Source organism: Malaclemys terrapin, chromosome 2 (assembly GCF_027887155.1).
Source record: "Malaclemys terrapin pileata isolate rMalTer1 chromosome 2, rMalTer1.hap1, whole genome shotgun sequence".
Taxonomy (NCBI): domain Eukaryota; kingdom Metazoa; phylum Chordata; order Testudines; family Emydidae; genus Malaclemys; species Malaclemys terrapin.
Window position 1 is genome coordinate 286,797,128 of NC_071506.1, and position 24,194 is coordinate 286,821,321.

The 24,194-nt window shown below is 64.3% G+C and overlaps 1 protein-coding gene across 1 annotated transcript in view; it reads left to right on the plus strand.

The window, feature by feature from the left end:
* The window catches only part of NOS3 (nitric oxide synthase 3), a 90,589-nt gene that overhangs the window by 43,579 nt on the left and 22,816 nt on the right, over positions 1-24,194 (plus strand). Inside the window, exons 7-13 of the mRNA XM_054016841.1 lie at positions 4,587-4,726; positions 5,411-5,585; positions 12,024-12,125; positions 14,752-14,946; positions 20,584-20,657; positions 22,529-22,673; positions 23,848-23,952. Of these exons, the coding sequence (XP_053872816.1) occupies positions 4,587-4,726; positions 5,411-5,585; positions 12,024-12,125; positions 14,752-14,946; positions 20,584-20,657; positions 22,529-22,673; positions 23,848-23,952 (936 nt within the window). The remainder of the gene's footprint in view (positions 1-4,586; positions 4,727-5,410; positions 5,586-12,023; positions 12,126-14,751; positions 14,947-20,583; positions 20,658-22,528; positions 22,674-23,847; positions 23,953-24,194) is intronic.

Here is a 24,194-nt window from a genome sequence, read left to right on the forward strand (position 1 = left end):
CTGGCGAGTGTGGGCTGGCGATGGGGGCTGGCGAGTGGGGGCTGGCGAGTGGGGGCTGGCGATGGGGGCTGGCGAAGGGGGCTGGGGAGTGGGGGCTGGCGATGGGGGCTGGGGAGTGGGGGCTGGCGAGTGGGGGCTGGCGATGGGGGCTGGCGAGTGGGGGCTGGCGATGGGGGCTGGGGAGTGGGGGCTGGCGAGTGGGGGCTGGCGATGGGGGCTGGCGATGGGGGCTGGGGAGTGGGGGCTGGCGAGTGGGGGCTGGCGATGGGGGCTGGCGAGTGGGGGCTGGGGAGTGGGGGCTGGCGATGGGGGCTGGGGAGTGGGGCTGGGGAGTGGGGGCTGGCGAATGGGGGCTGGCGATGGGGGCTGGCGAGTGGGGGCTGGGGAGTGGGGGCTGGGGAGTGGGGGCTGGCGATGGGGGCTGGCGATGGAGGCTGGTAAGTGGGGGCTGGGGAGTGGGGGCTGGCGATGGGGGCTGGCGATGGGGACTGGCGAGTGGGGGCTGGCGATGGGGGCTGGCGAGTGGGGGCTGGCGATGAGGGCTGGCGAGTGGGGGCTGGCGAGTGGGGGCTGGCGATGGGGGCTGGCGAGTGGGGGCTGGGGAGTGGGGGCTGGGGAGTGGGGGCTGGCGATGGGGGCTGGGGAGTGGGGGCTGGCGATGGGGGCTGGGGAGTGGGGGCTGGCGAGTGGGGGCTGGCGATGGGGGCTGGCGAGTGGGGGCTGGGGAGTGGGGGCTGGGGAGTGGGGGCTGGCGATGGGGGCTGGGGAGTGGGGGCTGGCGATGGGGGCTGGCGATGGGGGCTGGCGAGTGGGGGCTGGGGAGTGGGGGCTGGCGATGGGGGCTGGGGAGTGGGGGCTGGGGAGTGGGGGCTGGCGATGGGGGCTGGGGAGTGGGGGCTGGCGAGTGGGGGCTGGTGAGTGGGGCTGGGGAGTGGGGGCTGGCGAGTGGGGACTGGCGAGTGGGGGCTGGCGATGGGGGCTGGGGAGTGGGGGCTGGCGATGGGGGCTGGGGAGTGGGGGCTGGGGAGTGGGGGCTGGCGATGGGGACTGGGGAGTGGGGGCTGGCGATGGGGGCTGGCGAGTGGGGGCTGGCGATGGGGGCTGGCGAGTGGGGGCTGGGGAGTGGGGGCTGGGGAGTGGGGGCTGGCGATGGGGACTGGGGAGTGGGGGCTGGGGAGTGGGGGCTGGCGATGGGGGCTGGCGAGTGGGGGCTGGCGATGGGGGCTGGCGAGTGGGGGCTCGGGAGTGGGGGCTGGGGAGTGGGGGCTGGCGATGGGGGCTGGCGAGTGGGGGCTGGGGAGTGGGGGCTGGCGAGTGGGGGCTGGGGAGTGGGGGCTGGCGATGGGGGCTGGCGAGTGGGGGCTGGCGAGTGGGGGCTGGCGATGGGGGCTGGCGAGTGGGGGCTGGCGAGTGGGGCTGGCGAGTGGGGGCTGGGGAGTGGGGGCTGGCGATGGGGGCTGGCGAGTGGGGGTTGGGGAGTGGGGGCTGGCGAGTGGGGGCTGGCGAGTGGGGGCTGGCGAGTGGGGGCTGGCGATGGGGGCTGGCGAGTGGGGGCTGGGGAGTGGGGGCTGGCGATGGGGACTGGCGAGTGGGGGCTGGCGAGTGGGGGCTGGCGATGGGGGCTGGGGAGTGGGGGCTGGGGAGTGGGGACTGGGGAGTAGGGGCTGGCGAGTGGGGGCTGGCGATGGGGGCTGGCGATGGGGGCTGCGGAGTAGGGGCTGGCGAGTGGGGGCTGGGGAGTGGGGACTGGGGAGTAGGGGCTGGCGATGGGGGCTGGCGATGGGGGCTGGGGAGTGGGGGCTGGCGATGGGGACTGGCGAGTGGGGGCTGGCGATGGGGGCTGGCAAGTGGGGGCTGGGGAGTGGGGGCTGGCGATGGGGGCTGGCGAGTGGGGGCTGGCGAGTGGGGGCTGGCGATGGGGGCTGGCGAGTGGGGGCTGGCGAGTGGGGACTGGCGAGTGGGGGCTGGCGAGTGGGGGCTGGGGAGTGGGGGCTGGCGATGGGGGCTGGCGAGTGGGGGCTGGCGATGGGGGCTGGGAAGTGGGGGCTGGCGATGGGGGCTGGCGATGGGGGCTGGCGAGTGGGGGCTGGCGAGTGGGGGCTGGCGATGGGGACTGGCGAGTGGGGGCTGGCGATGGGGGCTGGCGAGTGGGGGCTGGGGAGTGGGGGCTGGCGATGGGGGCTGGCGATGGGGGCTGGGGAGTGGGGGCTGGGGAGTGGGGGCTGGCGAGTGGGGGCTGGGGGCTGGGGGCTGGGGAGTGGGGGCTGGCGATGGGGGCTGGCGAGTGGGGGCTGGGGAGTGGGGGCTGGGGAGTGGGGTCTGGCGATGGGGGCTGGCGAGTGGGGGCTGGCGATGGGGGCTGGCGATGGGGGCTGGGGAGTGGGGGCTGGCGATGGGGGCTGGCGATGGGGGCTGGCGAGTGGGGGCTGGGGAGTGGGGGCTGGCGATGGGGCTGGCGAGTGTGGGCTGGCGATGGGGGCTGGCGAGTGGGGGCTGGCGAGTGGGGGCTGGCGATGGGGGCTGGCGAAGGGGGCTGGGGAGTGGGGGCTGGCGATGGGGGCTGGGGAGTGGGGGCTGGCGAGTGGGGGCTGGCGATGGGGGCTGGCGAGTGGGGGCTGGCGATGGGGGCTGGGGAGTGGGGGCTGGCGAGTGGGGGCTGGCGATGGGGGCTGGCGATGGGGGCTGGGGAGTGGGGGCTGGCGAGTGGGGGCTGGCGATGGGGGCTGGCGAGTGGGGGCTGGGGAGTGGGGGCTGGCGATGGGGGCTGGGGAGTGGGGCTGGGGAGTGGGGGCTGGCGAATGGGGGCTGGCGATGGGGGCTGGCGAGTGGGGGCTGGGGAGTGGGGGCTGGGGAGTGGGGGCTGGCGATGGGGGCTGGCGATGGAGGCTGGTAAGTGGGGGCTGGGGAGTGGGGGCTGGCGATGGGGGCTGGCGATGGGGACTGGCGAGTGGGGGCTGGCGATGGGGGCTGGCGAGTGGGGGCTGGCGATGAGGGCTGGCGAGTGGGGGCTGGCGAGTGGGGGCTGGCGAGTGGGGGCTGGCGAGTGGGGGCTGGGGAGTGGGGGCTGGCGATGGGGACTGGCGAGTGGAGGCTGGGGAGTGGGGGCTGGCGATGGGGGCTGGGGAGTGGGGGCTGGCGAGTGGGGGCTGGCGATGGGGGCTGGCGAGTGGGGGCTGGCGATGGGGGCTGGCGATGGGGGCTGGGGAGTGGGGGCTGGCGATGGGGGCTGGGGAGTGGGGGCTGGGGAGTGGGGGCTGGGGAGTGGGGGCTGGCGATGGGGGCTGGCGATGGAGGCTGGTAAGTGGGGGCTGGGGAGTGGGGGCTGGCGATGGGGGCTGGCGATGGGGACTGGCGAGTGGGGGCTGGCGATGGGGGCTGGCGAGTGGGGGCTGGCGATGAGGGCTGGCGAGTGGGGGCTGGCGAGTGGGGGCTGGCGATGGGGGCTGGCGAGTGGGGGCTGGGGAGTGGGGGCTGGGGAGTGGGGGCTGGCGATGGGGACTGGCGAGTGGGGGCTGGGGAGTGGGGGCTGGCGATGGGGGCTGGGGAGTGGGGGCTGGCGAGTGGGGGCTGGCGAGTGGGGGCTGGCGATGGGGGCTGGCGAGTGGGGGCTGGCGATGGGGGCTGGCGATGGGGGCTGGGGAGTGGGGGCTGGCGATGGGGACTGGCGAGTGGGGGCTGGCGATGGGGGCTGGCGATGGGGGCTGGGGAGTGGGGGCTGGCGATGGGGGCTGGCGAGTGGGGGCTGGCGATGGGGGCTGGGGAGTGGGGGCTGGCGATGGGGGCTGGCGATGGGGGCTGGAGAGTGGGGGCTGGCGATGGGGGCTGGGGAGTGGGGGCTGGCGAGTGGGGGCTGGCAAGTGAGGGCTGGCGATGGGGGCTGGCGAGTGGGGGCTGGCGATGGGGGCTGGCGATGGGGGCTGGGGAGTGGGGGCTGGCGATGGGGGCTGGCGATGAGGGCTGGCGAGTGGGGGCTGGCGAGTGGGGGCTGGCGATGGGGGCTGGCGAGTGGGGGCTGGGGAGTGGGGGCTGGGGAGTGGGGGCTGGCGATGGGGACTGGCGAGTGTGGGCTGGGGAGTGGGGGCTGGCGATGGGGGCTGGGGAGTGGGGGCTGGCGAGTGTGGGCTGGCGATGGGGGCTGGCGATGGGGGCTGGGGAGTGGGGGCTGGCGATGGGGGCTGGGGAGTGGGGGCTGGGGAGTGGGGGCTGGCGATGGGGGCTGGCGAGTGGGGGTTGGCGATGGGGGCTGGCGATGGGGGCTGGCGATGGGGGCTGGGGAGTGGGGGCTGGCGAGTGGGGGCTGGCAAGTGGGGGCTGGCGATGGGGGCTGGCGAGTGGGGGCTGGCGATTGGGGCTGGCGATGGGGGCTGGGGAGTGGGGGCTGGCGATGGGGGCTGGCGATGGGGGCTGGCGAGTGGGGGCTGGCGATGGGGGCTGGCGAGTGGGGGCTGGCGATGGGGACTGGGGAGTGGGGGCTGGCCATGGGGGCTGGCGAGTGGGGGCTGGCCATGGGGGCTGGCGAGTGGGGGCTGACCCTGCCCCGCTCTCAGCCCCCGGCCGGGCTGTGTTCACAGACTCTCCCCTTGCAGCTCTGCATCCAGCACGGCTGGACGCCTGGGCACGGCCGCTTTGATGTCCTGCCCCTGCTGCTGCAGGCGCCAGACGAGGCCCCGGAGCTTTTCCTCCTGCCGCCCGAGCTGGTCCTGGAGGTGCCCATCCAGCACCCCACGTAAGTCCTCCCCGTCCCGCAATGCAGGCGCCAGTTCCTGCTAACCCCTTGGGCAGCTTGCCTAGTAGTGTGCTGGGGACCCTGGGCACAGGCGATGCCTGGGGGCAGTGCTGGACATGGAGCAGTGCCTGGGGGCAGGGCTGGGGCTGGGGGCAGTGCTGCGGGGCAGGGCTGGGGCTGGGGGCGGTGCCAGGGGGCGGGGCTGAGGCTGGGGGCAGTGCCTGGGGGCAGGGCTGGGATTGGGGCAATGCCAGGGGGCAGCACTGGGGCTGGGGGCAGTGCTGGGGGGCAGGGCTGAGGCTGGGGGCGGTGCCAGGGGCAGCACTGGGGCTGGGGGCGGTGCCAGGGAGCAGGGCTGAGGCTGGGGGCGGTGCCAGGGGGCAGGGCTGAGGCTGGGGGTGGTGCCAGGGGGCAGCACTGAGGCTGGGGGTCCTAGTGATGGGGATGACCGTTCTGTCCCAGAACATCAGGCCCCACTGGGCTGGGGGCAGAAGGAGGCCCCCGGGGAAACTAATCCTCCAGCCACCTGGCAGGGAGGGAGCCAGATCTGGTGCTTAGAGCAGGGGGCTGGGCACCAGGACACCTGGGTCCCATTCCTGGCGGTGCTGTAGGATGGGCTGTGTGGCGTGGGGCGCGTCCCTTCGCTCCATCCTGCCCGTGCCCTGAGTGTGGTGTCGGGCACAGGCTGGCGTGGTTCGGGGAGCTGGGCCTGCGCTGGCACGCGCTGCCCGCCGTGGCCAACATGCTGCTGGAGATCGGGGGCCTGCAGTTCCCGGCTGCCCCCTTCAATGGCTGGTACGTGGGCAGCGAGATCGGCATGCGCAACTTCTGTGACAGCAACCGCTACAACCTGCTGCAGGTACGGGCTGCCCCCCAGCTCCCCCTCCCCCCACCTCTCCCACTACAACCTGCTGTAGGTACGGGCTGCCCCCCAGCTCCCCCTCCCCCCCACCCCTCCCACTACAACCTGCTGCAGGTACGGGCTGCCCCCCAGCTCCCCCTGCCTCCCACCCCTCCCACTACAACCTGCTGCAGGTACGGGCTGCCCCCCAGCTCCCCCTCCCCCGCACCTCTCTGTTGCGGAGTGTGGGGGAGTTAGGGCCCTGCACCCCTCTTCCCGAGATTCACTGCGACTCTCAACCAGCCAGTAAAGCAGAAGGTTTATTTAAGGACAGGAACACCGTCTCAAGCAGAGCGTGTAGGTACGACCAGACCCCCCTCAATTAGGTCCCTCTGGGAGGTTCAGGGAGCTTAGACCCCAGCTTGGGGTTCCCTGCGTTGCACCACCCAGCCCAAACTGAAACCAAACCAAAACTCCCCCTGCAGCTCCTCTCTTCCCCCTCCCCCAGCTCCTCCTCTCCTTTGTTCAGTCTCCCCACCCCCGTTCCTGGCTCAGGTTACAGCTCAGGTAGCTTCCTTCAAGGGAAGTCCCACATCCCCACTGCAACCCCCCTGCAACATTCCCAGGTCAAATCTGCCCTGCTCCCTGCTCCGTCACACTCTCCCACTACAACCTGCTGCAGGTACTGGCTGCCCCCCAGCTCCCCCCACTGCCCCCCAGCTCCCCCTGCCTCCCACCCCTCCCACTACAACCTGCTGCAGGTACGGGCTGCCCCCCAGCTCCCCCTCCCCCCCACCCCTCCCACTACAACCTGCTGCAGGTACGGGCTGCCCCCCCAGCTCCCCCCACTGCCCCCCAGCTCCACCTCCCCCCACCTCTCCCACTACAACCTGGTGCAGGTACGGGCTGCCCCCCAGCTCCCCCTCCCCCCCACTACAACCTGTTGCAGGTACAGACTGCCCCCCAGCTCCCCCTCCCCCCACCCCTCCCACTACAACCTGCTGCAGGTACGGGCTGCCCCCCAGCTCCCCCCACTGCCCCCCAGCTCCCCCTGCCTCCCACCCCTCCCACTACAACCTGCTGCAGGTACGGGCTGCCCCCCAGCTCCCCCTCCCCCCCACCCCTCCCACTACAACCTGCTGCAGGTACGGGCTGCCCCCCAGCTCCCCCTCCCCCCACCTCTCCCACTACAACCTGCTGCAGGTACAGGCTGCCCCCCCAGCTCCCCCCACTGCCCCCCAGCTCCCCCTCCCCCCACCTCTCCCACTACAACCTGCTGCAGGTACAGGCTGCCCCCCCAGCTCCCCCCACTGCCCCCCAGCTCTCCCTCCCCCCACCTCTCCCACTACAACCTGCTGCAGGTACGGGCTGCCCCCCAGCTCCCCCTCCCCCCCACCTCTCCCACTACAACCTGCTGCAGGTACGGGCTGCCCCCCCAGCTCCCCCCACTGCCCCCCAGCTCCCCCTCTGTCACGGAGTATTGGGGGACTCAGGGCCCTGCACCCCCGGCTTCCTGCGATTCACCATGACTCTCAGCCAGCCAGTAAAGCAGAAGGTTTATTTGGATGACAGGAATACAGTCCAAGACAGGTCTTGCAGGCACAGACAACAGGGCCCCTCTCAGTTAGGTCCAGCTTGGGGTCACAGGGCATGCCAGCCCACCCCCCTTGGGGGGTCAGAGCCATCCCTGCCTCCCAGCCATCTCTCCAGCCTGCTTCCAGCACTCTGCTTTCAGCGACCCCTCCCACAGCCTTTGTTCAGCCGGAGTCACCTGACCTCCAATCCCCTCCTGGGTTCTCATGTTACAAGCTCAGGTATGTTCCCTCGGGCCGACTCCCCTCCCCCGATGCAGACCATCCTAGTCACACTCCCCTGTCAGCATTCCCACACCCCAGCAAGAACAGTCCCAGTTCGTCACATCTCTCCCCCCTTCGAGACCGAACTGAGCGGGGTCACTTTAGCCAGTGACCCAGGGAAGTTCGAACCTACCCCCGTTCCCATGGATGCCCCCGCATCCCTCCCATTCCTTGGTGAGAATTACACCAGGCCCCTTCAGTTTCATGCCCCCCCTTAGGTCGGGGTGCTTGATGGCACTCGCAGTTCGCATGTGGGAAGGTTTATGCGGCCTGTGCCCTTTTCCCACCCCCATACCTCTGGGGTTCCAACTGGGCTGTGGTCTTCTCCCAGCGCTCCAGTCTGGAGGTCTGTGCTTTGGGCTCTCTTGGTTTAGAGCCGCCCTTTTAACCTTGGCCACCCTCCGGAAAGGCTCCTCTATGCTGGGCAAGGGTCCTAAAGCTGTTTTCCCCTTGTCCCAGGCCTTCCTCCCCCTCTGACAGGGGTCACAGGATCCGCAGTACTGTCGGACAGTAACAAAGACCCCAGGCCAGTAAAAGCTCCGTAGCAGCCTCTGCTGGGTACGCCAGGTTCCCTGGTGCCCTGAGAGGGGAATGTCATGGGCCCGGCACAGCAGCTGGCGGCGATACTTCTGGGGTACCACCAGCTGCCTCCTGATCCCCCCTGACTCCATTTTCCCTGGGGGAGCCCATTCTCGGTACAGGAACCCCTTCTCCCACAGGAACCTTTTCCGGCCACCTCGTCCCATGGTCTGTACCGCATTGAGGTCGGCTAGGTCCCTTATCTTCCGCAAGGAGGGGTCTCTCTGTAACTCGGCCTGGAACTCAGCAGCTGGGACAGGGATGGCCACCTGCTCTTCCTTGCCCGCTGGGCCTGAAGCTGCAGCCTCCCTGAGCCGCGTCCCTGGGCGTTCCCTCCCCACCAGGTTAGGGTCCTGCGCCTCAGGCAAGGCACCCCCCCCAAGGCCAGGGCGCAGTGCCCCTCGCCGGCTCTGACTGTGGGTCACAACCAGTGCCTTTTGGGGGTTGCTTGGCCAGTTCTCCAGGTCCCCCCCCATCAATACCTCAGTGGGCAAATACGGGTGTACCCCCACATCCTTGGGGCCCTCCTTGGCCCCCCACTTCAGGTGTACCCTTGCCACGGGCACTTTGACTGGTGTTCCGCCCACCCCCGTCAGGGTCAGGTAGGTGTTGGGCACCACCTGTTCTGGGGCCACCACCTCGGGCCGGGCCAGCGTCACCTCTGCGCCCGTATCCCAGTATCCATTGACCTTCCTCCCATCCACCTCCAGGGGAACAAGGTACTCTCTCCGGAGGGACAGCCCCGTGCCTACCATATAAACCAAAAACCCTGAGTCTGGAGCATCCAGCCCCCTAGAGGAGCTGGCCTGGAGCTCTCCTCCCTCCTTAGCAGGTGGTACTCTGCCAGCCCCCCTTCCCTGGGAATGCTGCCTTTCGCCGGGCTGGGTCTCTACCCAGTCAACCCTCTGTGGGTTCGGTCTGCTCAGTCTGACCCTGAGCCTAGGGCACTGGGCCCGTATGTGGCCCTTTTGGCCACAGTGGTAGCAGCCCATGTCCCATGGGTCCCCTTGAGTAGGTCGGATGGTCCTGATGCCGGATGCTCCCCTCTGATGGGTTTTTTCTGTATTTTCCCATGGGGAGGTCCCATGGTGACTCTCTCTCTGCGTTGTGGTGGGACTGTTCCTTTGGGACTCCTCCCTTTTATCTCCTGACCGGCTCTTTACAAACTCATCGGCCAGCCGGCCTGCCTGTCGCGGGGTCTCTGGCTTTCTGTCCACCAACCACAGCCTCAGGTCGGATGGGCACCGCTCATACAGTTGCTCCAGTACCAGCAGTTTAATCAGGTCCTCCTTCGTCTGGGCCCCACCAGCCCACTTGCTGGCGTATCTTTCCATGCGGGCGGCTAGTTGCAGATATGAGATCTCAGGGGTTTTATCCTGACTCCGGAACCTTTCCCGGTACATCTCAGGAGTCAGCCCAAACTCTCGTAGCAGGGCCTTTTTGAATAGTTCGTAGTCCCCTTTCTCTGCCTCTCCCAGTTGGCGGTACAATGCCACGGATTTGGGGTCCAGTAAGGGGGTAAGGACCCGGAGTCTGTCCGCGGGATCAACCCGGTGCAGCTTGCAGGCCGTCTCAAAGGCCTCCAGGAAGTCATCCATGTCCTCCCCGTCCTTGTATGGGGCCATGATGCACTTATCAAAGCTCCGTGCAGTCCTGGGTCCCCCCTCACTCACTGCAGCCGGGGGTTCGCTGCCCTTCAATCTCGCCAGTTCCAGGTCATGCTGACGCTGTCTCTCTTTCTCCTCTCGTTCACGCTGATGCTGTCTCTCTTTCTCCTCCCGTTCATGCTGTCTCTGTCGTTCACGATCCTCCAGCTCTCTCAGTTTTAGCTCTTTCTCCCATTCCAGCCAATTCCGCTCCACGGATGCCGAACGTCGCCGGGAGGATCCTCTGCTGGCCGGCGAGCTTCGCCGGGAGGGTCCCCTGCTGGCCGGGGGGGTCACGGCGCCCTCGGTATTTGCTGGGCTCCTCCCCACCCTTCCCCTAGGCATAGGAAGGAGGGGTCTCGGGAAGCCCTCAGCAGCCGGCTGACCACTCCCAGCTGGGACAGACACTGGTGCCTGCGCTGCATTTGCCAGGCTGCTTCCCTGAGACACAGGGATCAGTTCATTCGCACGATCTTCCGCCTCCAGCTGGGCAATGAGCTGTTCTTTGGTGAGCCTCCCAATGCGCAGCCGCCTCTGCTTGCACAGCTCCACCAGGTCGCTCTTAAGCCGCTTGGCATGCATCTTCCTGCTGGCCACTCACCAGCCTGTGTGCTCACAGCTCCCCACAGTTCCCAGGGGGTCCCCTAGTGTGCCAGCCCTTCTCGAGGTCACCACCTCTCTGCCAGGGTCGAGCTGCAGACTCCTCCGCCCCTGGGACCACTCGCTGCGATCCCCCCGGGGGACCCTGTTACTGCAAAAGTCCTTCTCGCTGGTCACACACTCCCAGGGGTAATAACCGTCTCTCTCCCACTCTTCAGCACGCCTGGTCCCCGTCAATCCCCCTTCATTTTACTGCTCCACAGTCACTTACTGCAGGAAGTGCCGTCCCCGGGGTGCAGTAGATCCCGCCGCTGCCACCAGTTGTCACGGAGTATTGGGGGACTCAGGGCCCTGCACCCCCGGCTTCCTGCGATTCACCATGACTCTCAGCCAGCCAGTAAAGCAGAAGGTTTATTTGGATGACAGGAATACAGTCCAAGACAGGTCTTGCAGGCACAGACAACAGGGCCCCCCTCAGTTAGGTCCAGCTTGGGGTCCCAGGGCATGCCAGCCCACCCCCCTTGGGGGGTCAGAGCCATCCCTGCCTCCCAGCCATCTCTCCAGCCTGCTTCCAGCACTCTGCTTTCAGCGACCCCTCCCACAGCCTTTGTTCAGTTTCCCGGGCCCCGGAGTCACCTGGCCTCCAACCCCTTCCTGGGTTCTCATGTTACAAGCTCAGGTATGTTCCCTGGGGCAGACTCCCATCCCCCGATGCAGACCATCCTAGTCACACTTCCTTGTCAGCATTCACACACCCCAGCAAGAACAGGCCCAGTTCGTCACACCCTCCCCCCCACCTCTCCCACTACAACCTGCTGCAGGTACGGGCTGCCCCCCAGCTCCCCCTCCCCCCCACCTCTCCCACTACAACCTGCTGCAGGTACGGGCTGCCCCCCAGCTTCCCCCACTGCCCCCCAGCTCCCCCTGCCTCCCACCTCCCCCCACTCCCTCCAGCTCCCCCTGCCGCCCACCCCCCACCGCTACAACCTGCTGCAGGTATGGGCTGCCCCCCAGCTCCCCCCTCTGCCCCCCAGCTCCCCCTGCCTCCCACCTCCCCCCACTCCCTCCAGCTCCCCCTGCCGCCCACCCCCCACTGCTACAACCTGCTGCAGGTACTGGCTGCCCCCCAGCTCCCCCTCCCCCCCCCACCTCTCCCACTACAACCTGCTGGAGGTACGGGCTGCCTGTCCCTGTGGGGCAGGAGGTGGTGTGAGGGCAGCGCAGGGGGCTGGGGGTGATGTTCCCTGTGGGGCATGAGGTGGTGTGGGGGCAGGGCAGGGCTGGGGGTGACGGTCGCTGTGGGGCAGGAGGTGTTGTGGGGGCAGGGCAGGGGGCTGGGGGTGACGGTCCCTGTGGGGCAGGAGGTGGTGTGGGGACAGGGCTGGGGGTGATGGTCGCTGTGGGGCAGGAGGTGGTGTGGGGGCAGGGCTGGGGGCTAGGGGTGACAGTCCCTGTGGGGCAGGAGGTGGTGTGGGGGCAGGGCTGGGGGCTGGGGGTGACGGTCCCTGTAGGGCAGGCGGTGGTGTGGGGGCAGGGGGCTGGGGGTGGCGGTCCCTTTGGGGCAGGCGGTAGTGTGGGGGCAGGGCTAGGGGCTGGGGTTGACGGTCCCTGTGGGGCAGGCAGTGGTGTGGGGGCAGGGCTGGGGGCTGGGGGTGACAGTCGCTGTGGGGCAGGCGGTGGTGTGGGGGCAGGGGGCTGGGGGTGACGGTCGCTGTGGGGCAGGAGGTGGTGTGGGGGCAGGGCAGTGGGCTGGGGTGATGATCCCTGTGTGGCAGGAGGTGGCCCTGCACATGGGGCTGGACACCGGGAAAACCTCGTCCCTGTGGAAGGACAAAGTGGCTGTGGAGATCAACGTGGCCGTGCTGCACAGCTTCCAGGTATGGGGACGGGAGGAGAGACCGGGTGTGGGGAGCACGGGGGGGACAGAGCTATTGGGGGGTGTTCCAAGCCCCTACAGCCCTGGCCCTGTCTCGGGTCCCTCCCCCACTCATGGGGTGCAAATGTAACCCACACACCTCATGGGGATGGGGTTCTGTCCCTCTGGTGGCACCGAGACTACGTAGAGAGAGATGAAGGAGTCTGTCTGCTACAGCCTTAGCTCATGCACTGAACTCCAGATGTCCCAGGTTCAATCCCGCCTGCCGCTGACCGGGGTCTGTTGGTGTGACACAGGTCCTGGGTCTCACCCTCCCTCTTTGAGCTGGGTCCCCTGCCTCACTCCCGGGCCTCCGGAGTCCCCTGCCCTCAGACACACCCTGTCCCACAACCTCTCAGAGCTGGGGCAGGAGCACGGGGCAACTGGGAAGCAGATCACACGCATACATGTATGCATACACAGGCAAGCCCTCGCCAGCTGTGAGACCCACAGTATCGGGGCTGCAGCCCCAGCTTTGGGACGGTCTCTGGGAGGCCGCTTCACTGGGCCAGCCCCTCGGTGGTCCCGCTCTGCCTCCAGGGTGAGCCACGTGGCCTCACCGCCCCCTAGACTGGCCCTCTGGGCCTGCAGCCCCCCTCTGCCCCCTGCGAACTCCAGGCAGCGAGTCCCCCTGAGCAGCGGCGGCTCCAGGCACCAGCGCTCCAAGCATGTGCCTGGGGCGGGAAGCCGCGGGGGGCACCCTGCCAGTCCCTGTGTGACGGTGCTGCCTATGGGTGCCAGCTGAGATCACTCAATCAGGGTGAACTGCAAACAGAACGGGGCAGACAAACCCCAAACGCTGGTGGATATTCCAATACTTAGATTTACCAACCAGCACCTAACAGCCTCTGTATTACCTCCCTGGTTACTCAGAAGTCCAAACAACACAGTTCCCTTAAAGTGCCCAGGCTCAGGCCTCCGTCCAGACACACCTGTCAGATATGATGATGATTATTGAAAATCTTCTCTCATCATATAGAAGAAAAGGTTCTTCCAACCCCAAAGGATCAGCCACATACCCAGGTCCAACTCAGATCTGACCCAAAATACACGCTATAGTCAATTCTTATTAACTAAACTAAAATTTATTAGAAAAGAAAAGAGAGAGAGTGTTGGTTAAAAGATCAATATACAGACAGACTTGAATTCAATTCTTGAGGTTCAGATACATAGCAGAGATGAGTTTGTAGTTGCCAAAAGTCCTTTTAGAAATAGTCCATAGGTTATAGTTCAATGTCCATATTCAGGGTGGCTCCAGTCAGTGACTGGGGATCTCAATCCTTGTGGCTTAAGGTTTCCCCTTCTTGAAACCCAAAGCAGATCTGAAATGAAGCAGGATTGTGTCCCAGGGTCTTATACATTTCCAGCAGCCTTTCGGCCTGAGAAAACAATAGGCTTAACTCTCCTTCCAAACATCCTGGCAATTAGCACAGGGTAATTTATCCATTAAACAGTTCAGATACAGGTTATCTCAACCTTCAAAGAGACATAGAGACAATAATACTATTTCACTCAAGTATCATCATAAATGTTTCAGAGTAACAGCCGTGTTAGTCTGTATCCGCAAAAAGAAGAACAGGAGTACTTGTGGCACCTTAGAGACTAACAAATTTATTAGAGCATAAGCTTTCGTGGACTACAGCCCACTTCTTCGGATGCATATGCATCCGAAGAAGTGGGCTGTAGTCCACGAAAGCTTATGCTCTAATAAATTTGTTAGTCTCTAAGGTGCCACAAGTACTCCTGTTCTTCTTTTATCATAAATGTTAATATTCCTTTTTGATCTTCGAATTAAAGTTACAGCAATAGACAAGATTAGTTTGCTTACATTACAAGACCTGAGCAAACATCTACCCTTGAGATCTCTAACAATGCAGACTGCATTTCAAAGCTCTATTCATTTACAGATCTTCCTAACCAGTTTCTACAATTCACCCCTGGGTCAGGTCAGTCTGAGTTAATTAACTCTTTCTGGCCCTGTCATCTTTCAATAAAATATTATTTTACACTCATAACGTCACACCCTGCGAGGGTGGCAGGCAGGCTGCCTTCGGCAGCTTGCCTGCGGGAGGTCCGCCGGTCCCGCGGATTCGGTGGTAATTCAGCGGCAGGTACACCGAAGCCGTGGGACCAGGGACCTCCCACAGGCAGGCTGCCGAAGCCGCGGACCGGGGACCTCCTGCAGGCACGCCACCGAAGGCAGCCTGCCTGCCATGCTTGGGGCGGCAAAAAAGCTAGAGCTGCCCCTGCCCCTGAGACAACCCCTGAGGGAGACTCGGCCGCTCGCAGGGATCAGGACCCCTCACCCAGTCCCGGCAGCCTTTGGGGTCCCAGTTCCCCGGGTGCGGAGCGGGGTGGGGGCTGCTCATTCCCAAGGGAGTTGGCAGCCTGCCCCAGACCCACACGCAGCTCAGAGACCCCACATCCTCACATGGGCACCAGCTCGGGGAGGGTGATTTGGTTCCCTGCCCTGGGGAGGGGCCTGGCTGCCTGCCATGGGGGGAGCCTGGCTCAGGGGGTGTGACTTGGTGCCCTGCGGGGTGGGGGGCTGGCTCTGCCATCTGTTCCTTTCCTGCCATCTCCCGCAGGTTGCCAAGGTGACAATCGTGGATCACCACGCGGCCACGGAGTCCTTCATCAAGCACATGGAGAACGAGCTGCAGATGCGCGGGGGGTGCCCGGCCGACTGGGTCTGGATCGTGCCCCCCATCTCGGGCAGCCTCACGCCCGTGTTCCACCAGGAGATGGTCAACTATCTGCTCTCGCCCTGCTTCCGGTACCAGGTGGGTCCCTGGATACAGGTCCGGATTAGCGCAGGGGCTTTAGGGGCTGCAGCCCAGGGCCCCGGGCTAAGGGGACCCCGGTGCTGCAGGGATCAGGCAGGCTGCCTGCATGCCGTGTCCCACACCGCTCCCGGAAGCAGCCAGCTGCTGGCACGTCTCTGCGGCCCCTGGCCAGGGGGAGGCGGCTCTGCATGCTGCCCCTGCCCCCAGCACCATCCCCGCAGCTCCTATTGGCCAGTTCCGCTGCAGGGGTGGTGCTTGCAGGCACGGGCAGTGCATGGAGACATGCTGTCCCCCTCCCGCCAGCAGCGTGCAGAGACGTGCCAGCAGCCGGCTGCTTCCGGGAGTGGCGTGGGGCCAGGGCATGCAGGCAGCCTGCCTGAGCCCTGCTGCACCGGCAGCTGGGAGCCACCTGTGGTAAGCGCCTCCTGGCCGGACGGAGCCTGCACCTCGCACCCCCTCCTTCACCCCATCCCCTGCCCCAACCCGGAGCCCCCTCCTGCACCCAAACTCCCTCCCAGAAAGAAACCACTATAACAGCTGTTCGAGTGCTTGTTTGTGTCCATTCCAATCAGGTGTGTGTGCACACATGTGCACCGTAGCCGAAAGATTTTCACCCTACCAGCATCTGTGGGGTTGGCTTGGGTGCCCCCTGGAGTGGTGCCATCTTGGGGAGACTGATCTCCGGGGTGTCCCTGCAGGTGGCACTTGATGGGGCAGATGCTGCCACCAGGGTTATGACCACAGGAGTGGCCATGAGAAGGGGCTCATGGCTCCAGGTTTCTGGGCTCCCCTATGAGGTCCCGCAGACCAGACAGGACCTGCCTTTTGAGGGGGAGATTTTTTCCAGAGAAAATAGACAAGAAGCTGAACAGCCTAAAGGACTCCAGAGTCGCCCTCAGGTCCCTGGGCCTCTACACACCGTCAATGCAGTGGAGACACGTCCGTCTGCAGCCTCCTCAGCAGTTTGGTCACCAGAACTGCCAGGACAGGTTCAGAAGGAGAAACAGGACAGGCAGGAGAAGGTCGCATCAACCCTTTGGCCAGTGCTCAGGACAACCCAAGCCGTCTTCAGGGCCCAAACCGGCCTTTGAAGGCACGGTTGAGGACGGTGTACCACACCAAAGACTGGATCCACCCCGCCTTACCTTCTCATCCCAACTATCCTCTTTCTACTGTGCCTAGTCCCGTATCACCTCGGACTGCTGGGTGCTCCACACGGTAGAGAGGGGATACGCCATCCAATTCTGTGCCTTCCCGTCCTTCCCCCCTCCTTCCCCGTCCCTCTTCAGGGACCCCTCTCGCAAGCAAATCCTTACACAGGAGGTGCAGTCGCTCCTTTCGCTAGGGGCAGTGGAGGAGGTTCCTCAGGGGTGAGGGCTTCTATTCATGGTATTTCCTAATACCGAAAGCCAAAGGCGGCCTCAGGCCCACCCTGGACCTGCAGGAATTCAACAGGTTCGTGAAGAAACTCAACTTCCGTATGGTCTCGTTGGCCTCCATCATCCGCTCACTGGATCCAGCAGACGGGTACGCCGCCCTCGACTTGAAGGACGCGTACTTTCATATCGCGATCACCCAGCCCCGCAGGAAGTACCTCAGGTTTGTGGTGAACAACACTCACTCCCAATTCACAGGCTCCCCATTCAGCCTGTCAGCAGCATCTCGTGTTTTCACCAAGTGCATGGCAGTCATCGCTGCGTTCCTGTGCAGGTACCAGGTACAGGCGTTCCCGTACCTCGATGACCGGCTGATCCAGGGCCGCTCCCAGACCCAAGTGGAAGGTCAGGTCAGATTCATCAGGGCCACCTTCGACAACTTGGGTCTCCTTCTAAACGGAGCAAAATTGACTCTGTCCCTGGTCCAGAGGATATTGGACTCGACCCAGGCCAGGGCATACCTGCCGCAAGCGAGGTTCCGGACCCTGGCCGGTATCATTCGAAGCCTCAGACAGTTGCCCACCACCACAGCAAGAAACTGCCTGAAGCTTCTAGATCACATGGTGTTGCGGAGTGTGGGGGAGTCAGGGCCCTGCACCCCCGGCTTCCTGCGATTCACCATGACTCTCAGCCAGCCAGTAAAGCAGAAGGTTTATTTGGATGACAGGAATACAGTCCAAGACAGGTCTTGCAGGCACAGACAACAGGGCCCCCCTCAGTTAGGTCCAGCTTGGGGTCCCAGGGCATCCCAGCCCACCCCCCTTGGGGGGGGTCAGAGCCATCTCTGCCTCCCAGCCATCTCTCCAGCTCGCTTCCAGCACTCTGCCTTCAGCGACCCCTCCCACAGCCTTTGTTCAGTTTCCCGGGCTAAGGAGTCACCTGGCCTCCAACCCCTTCCTGGGTTCTCATGTTACACACTCAGGTATGCGCCCTCGGGCAGTCTCCCATCCTCCAATGCAGACTATTCCAGCCACACTCCCCTGTCAGCATTCACAGACCACACTGAGAACAGGCCCAGTTCGTCACACATGGCTTAGCGCAGGGGCTTTCGGGGCTGCAGCTAAGCCGTGTACCTATGTGGTGCAGCGCACCAGACTCAGGCTTTGACCGCGCCAGTCATGGTTAGCATCGGTGTATTGACCAGCCCGGGACAGCTTGGACAGGATCGTGACCCTGCCTCGCCTGGTCTTCGACCCCCTCCTGAGGTGGCTCGACCCTCGAGAGGTGTGCTCAGGCATCCCCTTCGCCAGTCTGCAGCCGTCTCTGTCGCTAGTGATGGACACATCAGACTTGGGCTGGGGAGCACATCTAGGAGACTGCAGGACTCAAGGTCTCTGGTCTCAGACAGATCTGGCTCTCCACATCAATGTCAGAGACCTGAGAGCGGTGTGCCTGACGTGCCAGACCTTCCGAGCACACTTAACGGACAAAACCACAGCAATGTTCTATATCAACAAACGGGGGGTGCACGCTCCTCTCCCCTCTGCCAAGAAGCCCTCATGCTCTGGGACTTCTGTGTAGAACATTTAATACACCTGCAGGCGTCGTACCTCCCCTGGGTACAGAAGGAGCTGGCGGACCACCTCAGCAGGTTGTTTCATGGCCATGAGTGGTCTCTTCACCCGGCCGTCACAATTTCAGTCTTCCAGAGATGGGGATTTCCCCAGATAGACTTATTCGCCACGTGATACAATGAAGTGCCAGCAGTTCTGCTCCTTCCAAAACCACAGCCCAGGCTCCAGCGCGGACGCATTCCTCCTCCATTGGGAATGTTGTCTTCTATACGCCTTTCTGCCAACACTGCTTGTTCACAAGATCCGGAGGGAACGAGCTCAGGTCATATTGATACCACCAGCTTGGCCCCATCAGCACTTGTACACATCTCTCCTAGACATGTCCATGGAAGCCCCAATGACCCTGCCGCTCTTCCTGGACCTTCTAACACAAGATCACGGTCATCTTCAACATCCGAACCTCGAGTCACTTCACCTCACAGTGTGGAAGCTCCATGGTTGAACCCGATGGAGCTTTCCTGTTCAGATCAGGTTAGACAGGTCATCCTTGGCAGCAGAAAACCCTCTACGAGAGACACATACCTTGCCAAGTGGGTGAGATTTTCAATCTGGTCGGCACAGCATCATTTGTGCCCAACACTAGCTTCAGTGCCGCTTATTCTGGACTACCACCTACATCTGAAGCAGCAGGGTCTTTCGTTATCATCATTAAGGGTGCACTTAGCTGCCATTTCGGCCTTTTACCCGGGCAAGGAGGGCCTCTCTGTGTTTGCTAACCTGACGGTCAGCCTGTTCTTAAAAGGGCTCGACAGGCTATACCCTAACATCTGTTAGCCTGTCCCGGTCTGGGACCTCAACGTGGTCCTGTCTAGACTCACAGGACCACTCTTTGAGCCCTTGGTGACGTGCTCCCTGCTCTACCTCTCTTAAAAGGTGGCGATCCTGGTGGCGATAACCTCAGCCAGGAGGGTGTCTGAACTCAAGGCCCTAACCTCAGAGCCCCCTTATACTGTGTTCTATAAGGATAAGGTGCAGCTCAGATCTCCTCTTGCTTTCCTCCCGAAGGTGGTATCACAGTTTCACATTACCCTAAGCCACATTCTAGCAGCAGGGAGCAGAGACTCCACTCACTAGATGTCCGCAGGGCGCTAGCTTTCTACATTGAAAGAACGAAGCAAAAAATCGGTCCAGCTGTTCGTGGTGGTAGCAGACAGAATGGAAAGGCCTACCCATGTCATCACAACGCATTTCGTCATGCATTACAGCCTGAATCCGTGAGTGCTACAACCTGGCGGGGGTTCCCACACCCCCAATCACTGCGCACTCCACCATGAACAGCATTCCTGGCTCAGGTTCCCACTCAGGAAATCTGCAGGGTGGCGATGTGGTAGCACTGGAATGGGTTCCCTAGGGAGGTGGTGGAATCTCCTTCCTTGGAGGTTTTTAAGGTCAGGCTTGACAAATCATAGAATCATAGAATCATAGAATCTCAGGGTTGGAAGGGACCTCAGGAGGTATCTAGTCCAACCCCCTGCTCAAAGCAGGACAAAGCCCTGGCTGGGATGATTTAGTTGGGGATTGGTCCTGCTTTGAGCAGGGGTTGGACTAGATACCTCCTGAGGTCCCTTCCAACCCTGAGATTCTATGATTCTATGATCCACACTTTCACCACGCGCTGTGCGATTACGCAGCAGGCCAGAGACGACGTGGCCTTCGGACGAGCAGTGCTCCAATCAGTGGACAACTCCGATCCCGTCTCCTGAACTTGGGCTTGTGAGTCACCTGATAGGAATTGACATGAACAAGCACTCGAGAGTGAGTTGTGGAAAAAACGATTACTCACCTTCTCGTAACTGTTGTTCTTCGAGATGTGTTGTTCACGTCCATTCCAATACCCACCCTCCTACCCCTCTGTCGGAGCAGCCGGAAAGAAGGAGCTAAGGGGGTGGAGGGTCGGCAGGACCTTATATTGGATGCCATGAAGGCGCGACTCCAGGGGGCACCCAGGCCGACCCTACTGTTGCCGCTCGGGAGAAAATTTTCCGGCTGGTGTGCCCGCGGCGCGCACACACCTGATTGGAACGGACGTGAACAACACGTCTCGAAGAACAACAGTTATGGGAAATGAGTAACCGTTTTTTCTAAGGTAAGAAGTAGCTATTTTGAATTCCCTGTATTCCACGTGTTTGAAGTCTGAAATGTAACCCTAGAAAGGCTTTATGTTAATGAAAAGGCAGGTTTAGTACAGCGTTAATAGCCTCGATGCCATAACTGTGATCATTTCATTTTAAATTAGGAAAAAGACTGGTATACGGGGGCCCCACAAAATCTAACAGCCCCGGGCCCACAGGAGAGTTAATCCGGCCCTGCCTGGATCGTCCCTCCCCAACATTCCCCACCAGGGACTACCCCTCCCCCCGAGTCCACCCCAGGGATCACATCTCCCCAGACACACCCTCTCCTTCCCAGCCAGTCCCATCTGGGCCCAGCCCCCCCACCAGGGCTCCCCCCAGCACCTCCGTGGGGTGCCGCACAGCCAACCACTTCCTATCCTCCTGTGCAGTGGGGCTGGCTGCCCCCAGACCGTCGGGCGTGGCTGGTCCCAGGCCCTGGTGGGCTGCATGGCCGCTTCCCCGCCCCCTCCCCACGGCTGCCCGGGGCTGACCTGGCTGGTTCCTTTGCAGCCGGACGCCTGGAAGGTTTATACCGCGAAGGGCACCAGCGTCACCAGGAAGAAAACCTTCAAAGAAGTGGCCAAGTAGGTGCCAGCCTGGCCTCGGGGGGGGGAATAGGGGGAGGGGGTGGGGGTGGGGAGAGGGGTGGGGTGGGAGGAGCATGAGGGGTGGGGGGGAACGGGGGGGGAAGGGCACCATGAGCGGGCGGGGGGACTGTGAGCGGGGGGGGAGTGAGAGCCCTGGGGTGGAAGGCGGGAGTGTAAGGGATAAGAAAGGGCAGAGCCCGTCCCCTCAGAACTCCCCTTCTCGGTCCCGGGACCTCACACTGCCCCCACCCCTTGCACTGCCCTACCCCCATCCCTCGCCCCCCCCCCCCAGGGCCATAGATAGGTGTGTCTGGGCATGGCGGGACTGACAGGGCGTGGATAGGTGTGTCTGGGAGTGGCGGGACTGACAGGGCGTGGAGATGCGTGTCTGGGTGTGGCAGGAGCAGCAGGGAATGTCGTTTCTGGGTGTGACTGGACTGGCAGGGTGTGGTTAGGTATGTCTGGGAGTAGCAGGACTGGCAGGGTGTGGAGATGGGTGTCCGGGCATGGCAGGACTGGCAGGGTGTGGAGATGCGTGTCTGGGAGTGGCAGGACTGGCAGGGTGTGGAGATGGGTGTCCGGGCGTGGCAGGACTGGCAGGGCGTCGAGACACATGTCTGGGCATGGCTGGACTGGCAAGGCCTGGAGACGTGTGTCAGGGTGTGACAGGACTGGCAGGGCATGGAGACGCGTGTCCAGGCGTGGCAGGACTGGCAGGGCGTCGAGACACATGTCTGGACATGGCTGGACTGGCAAGGCCTGGAGACGTGTGTCTAAGCATGTGTCATGGAGTATTGGGGGACTCAGGGCCCTGCACCCCCAGCTTCCTGCGATTCACCATGACTCTCAGCCAGCCAGTAAAGCAGAAGGTTTATTTGGATGACAGGAATACAGTCCAAGACAGGTCTTGCAGGCACAGACAACAGGGCCCCCCTCAGTTAGGTCCAGCTTGGGGTCCCAGGGCATCCCAGCCCACCCCCCTTTGGGGGGGGTTCAGAGCCATCTCTGCCTCCCAGCCATCTCTCCAGCCCGCTTCCAGCCCTCTGCCTTCAGCGACCCCTCCCACAGCCTTTGTTCAGTTTCCCGGGCCCAGGAGTCACCTGGCCTCCAACCCCTTCCTGGGCTCTCATGTTACACGCTCAGGTATTCGCCTTCGGGCCGACTCCCATCCCCCAATGCAGACTATCCTAGCCACACTCACACACCCTGTCAGCATTCACAGACCACAGTAAGAACAGTCCCAGTTCGTCACAGCATGGCAGGACCGGCAGGATGTGGCAGGATCGGCAGGGTGTGGAGATGGGTGTCCGGGCATGGCAGGACTGGCAGGGTGTGGAGATGGGTGTCCGGGCGTGGCAGGACTGGCAGGGCATCGAGACACATGTCTGGGCATGGCTGGACTGGCAAGGCCTGGAGACGTGTGTCTAAGCATGGCAGGACCGGCAGGACGTGGCAGGACTGGCAGGGTGTGGAGATGCGTGTCCGGGCGTGGCAGGAGCAGCAGGGCGCATCGTGTCTGGGCATGGCCAGGTGCTTAGAGGTGCCAGGAGCTGCAGCATCCCTGACCCCTATGAGGGGCACAGCGGGGGTTTGGAGGGTGCCGAGAGGAGCTGGGGGGCTGACAGAGGCCTTGGCCAGCTCTGCCCGGGCCAAGCTATGGCAGAGGCACTGAGGCCATATCCTGCCCCATTGCTGTCTCCTCCCCACACCCCGCGGCTTGTAGCCGTAGGACCCGGCTGCCCGGCCACTGCCCTGGTTGGCTCAGACCACTGGCCTGGCAGGGGCCCAGGGCTGGGGCCTGCAGGAGGGAGCTGGCGCTGGGCATGGGCTGGGGCGGGCCTGGGTGACACCCTCTGGCCTCCCCACAGCGCGGTGAAGTTCTCAGCCAAGCTGATGGTCCAAGTGATGGCGCGTCGCGTCAAGGCCACCATCCTGTACGCCACCGAGACGGGCAAGTCCCGCACCTACGCCTGGAACCTGGGCGAGCTGTTCCGGCGCGCCTTCGACCCCAAGGTGGGGCTGGGGCACAGGGGGAGGGGCTGGGGGCTGCAGGGTACTGCCTGTGGGGCGGGGGGCTGGTTGTCGGGGATGGCCGGGGGCAGGATGGGGGGGCTGGTTGGGGTGGATGGGGGTTAGCAGGGGATTGGTTGAGGGCTGGCTGGGGAAGAGGGGGACTGGCAGGGGGTATGGGGTGGAGATTGGCTGGGGGAGGAAGAGGATCTGGCTGAGGGGGGGGGGGCTGGCTGGGGGGCTGGGTGAGGACAGGGCTGCCAGGGGCAGTGGCAGGGGGCTGGCTGGGGTTCAGGGGATGAACGGGGGCTGGCTGGGGTGGGTGGGGGGCACATGGGGGCCTGGAGGAGGATGGGAGCTGGTGGGCAGGGGGCTGGTGGGGGGAGGATGGGGGGCTGGCTGTGGCTGTCACATTGTTGGCCCCTTGCCGGGTTCCCCCATCTCCCCAAATGCTTTTCAGGTGCAGGGGAACCTGCCACATTTGGTTTCCCAGGGCTCCTGCGTTCTCTTCCCAGCTCGGGGGGGGCAGAGTCTGGTGGGTACAGAGGGGGAGGGGGCAGGGAACTAGGACACCTGAGTTCTATTCTGGCTCTGGGGGGGGCAGTGGGGTCTGGTGGCTAGAGTAGGGGGAGCTGGGAACCAGAACGCCTGGGTTCCACCCTGCTCTGGGAATCCAGACACTGCTGGCAGCTCCGCCCCAGGGCCCCCGTAGCCCCCTGGCCCGGCTGCTCCGGAGGAGGCAGGGAGACCCCTATTGGTCAGTGATGGAATAACCAGCTCAGGTGAGGTGCCCTGGACCCCTAGCGGAGGCTGGCCCAGCAGCTGCAAGGGACCCTACCCAGAGGGAGACCCCCCCAAAGCCCCCCCTGAAGCCCCTAGCGGACGCCAGCCCAGCGCTGACGCAGGCAGCCCGACCGGATGCCCCAGGGGCTCTGGACGGTCTCATTATCCACAGCAACGTCGGACGCTCTGACCATGCCTGAGTGCTTGGCCTGAGTGAGAACCTGTGGCAGGGAGTTCCACCGGCTCAGCGTGGGTGGGGCCAGAAGGATCCATCACCCCAGCCTGGAGTGTGCGGCCTGCCTGCCCCGCATGGGAGACGGGCACAGCAGTGCCCATCGGCCCCGTCCGCTGCCCTGTGTCCCCGGCCACACTGACCCCCCCGTGTCACCCCTAGGTGCTCTGCATGGACGAGTACGACATCGTCAGCCTGGAGCATGAGACCCTGGTACTGGTCGTGACCAGCACCTTCGGCAACGGCGACCCGCCGGAGAGTGGGGAGGTGAGGGGGCCCAGGGGCAGAGTCTTGGGGCAGCACCTACAGATCGTTGCTGGGTGGGGAGCTGGCATTAGAGGGCCGGGGAGGTGCCCGGGGTGGCAGGCAGCACTAGAGGGCCGGGGGGTGCCCATGGGAGCAACACTAGAGGCCCAGGTGGGTGCCCAGGGATCGGTGCCCGGGGCAGCAGCACTAGGGGGCCAGGGGATGCCTGGGGGGGGTCGGTGCCCAGGGGAGCAGCGCTAGGG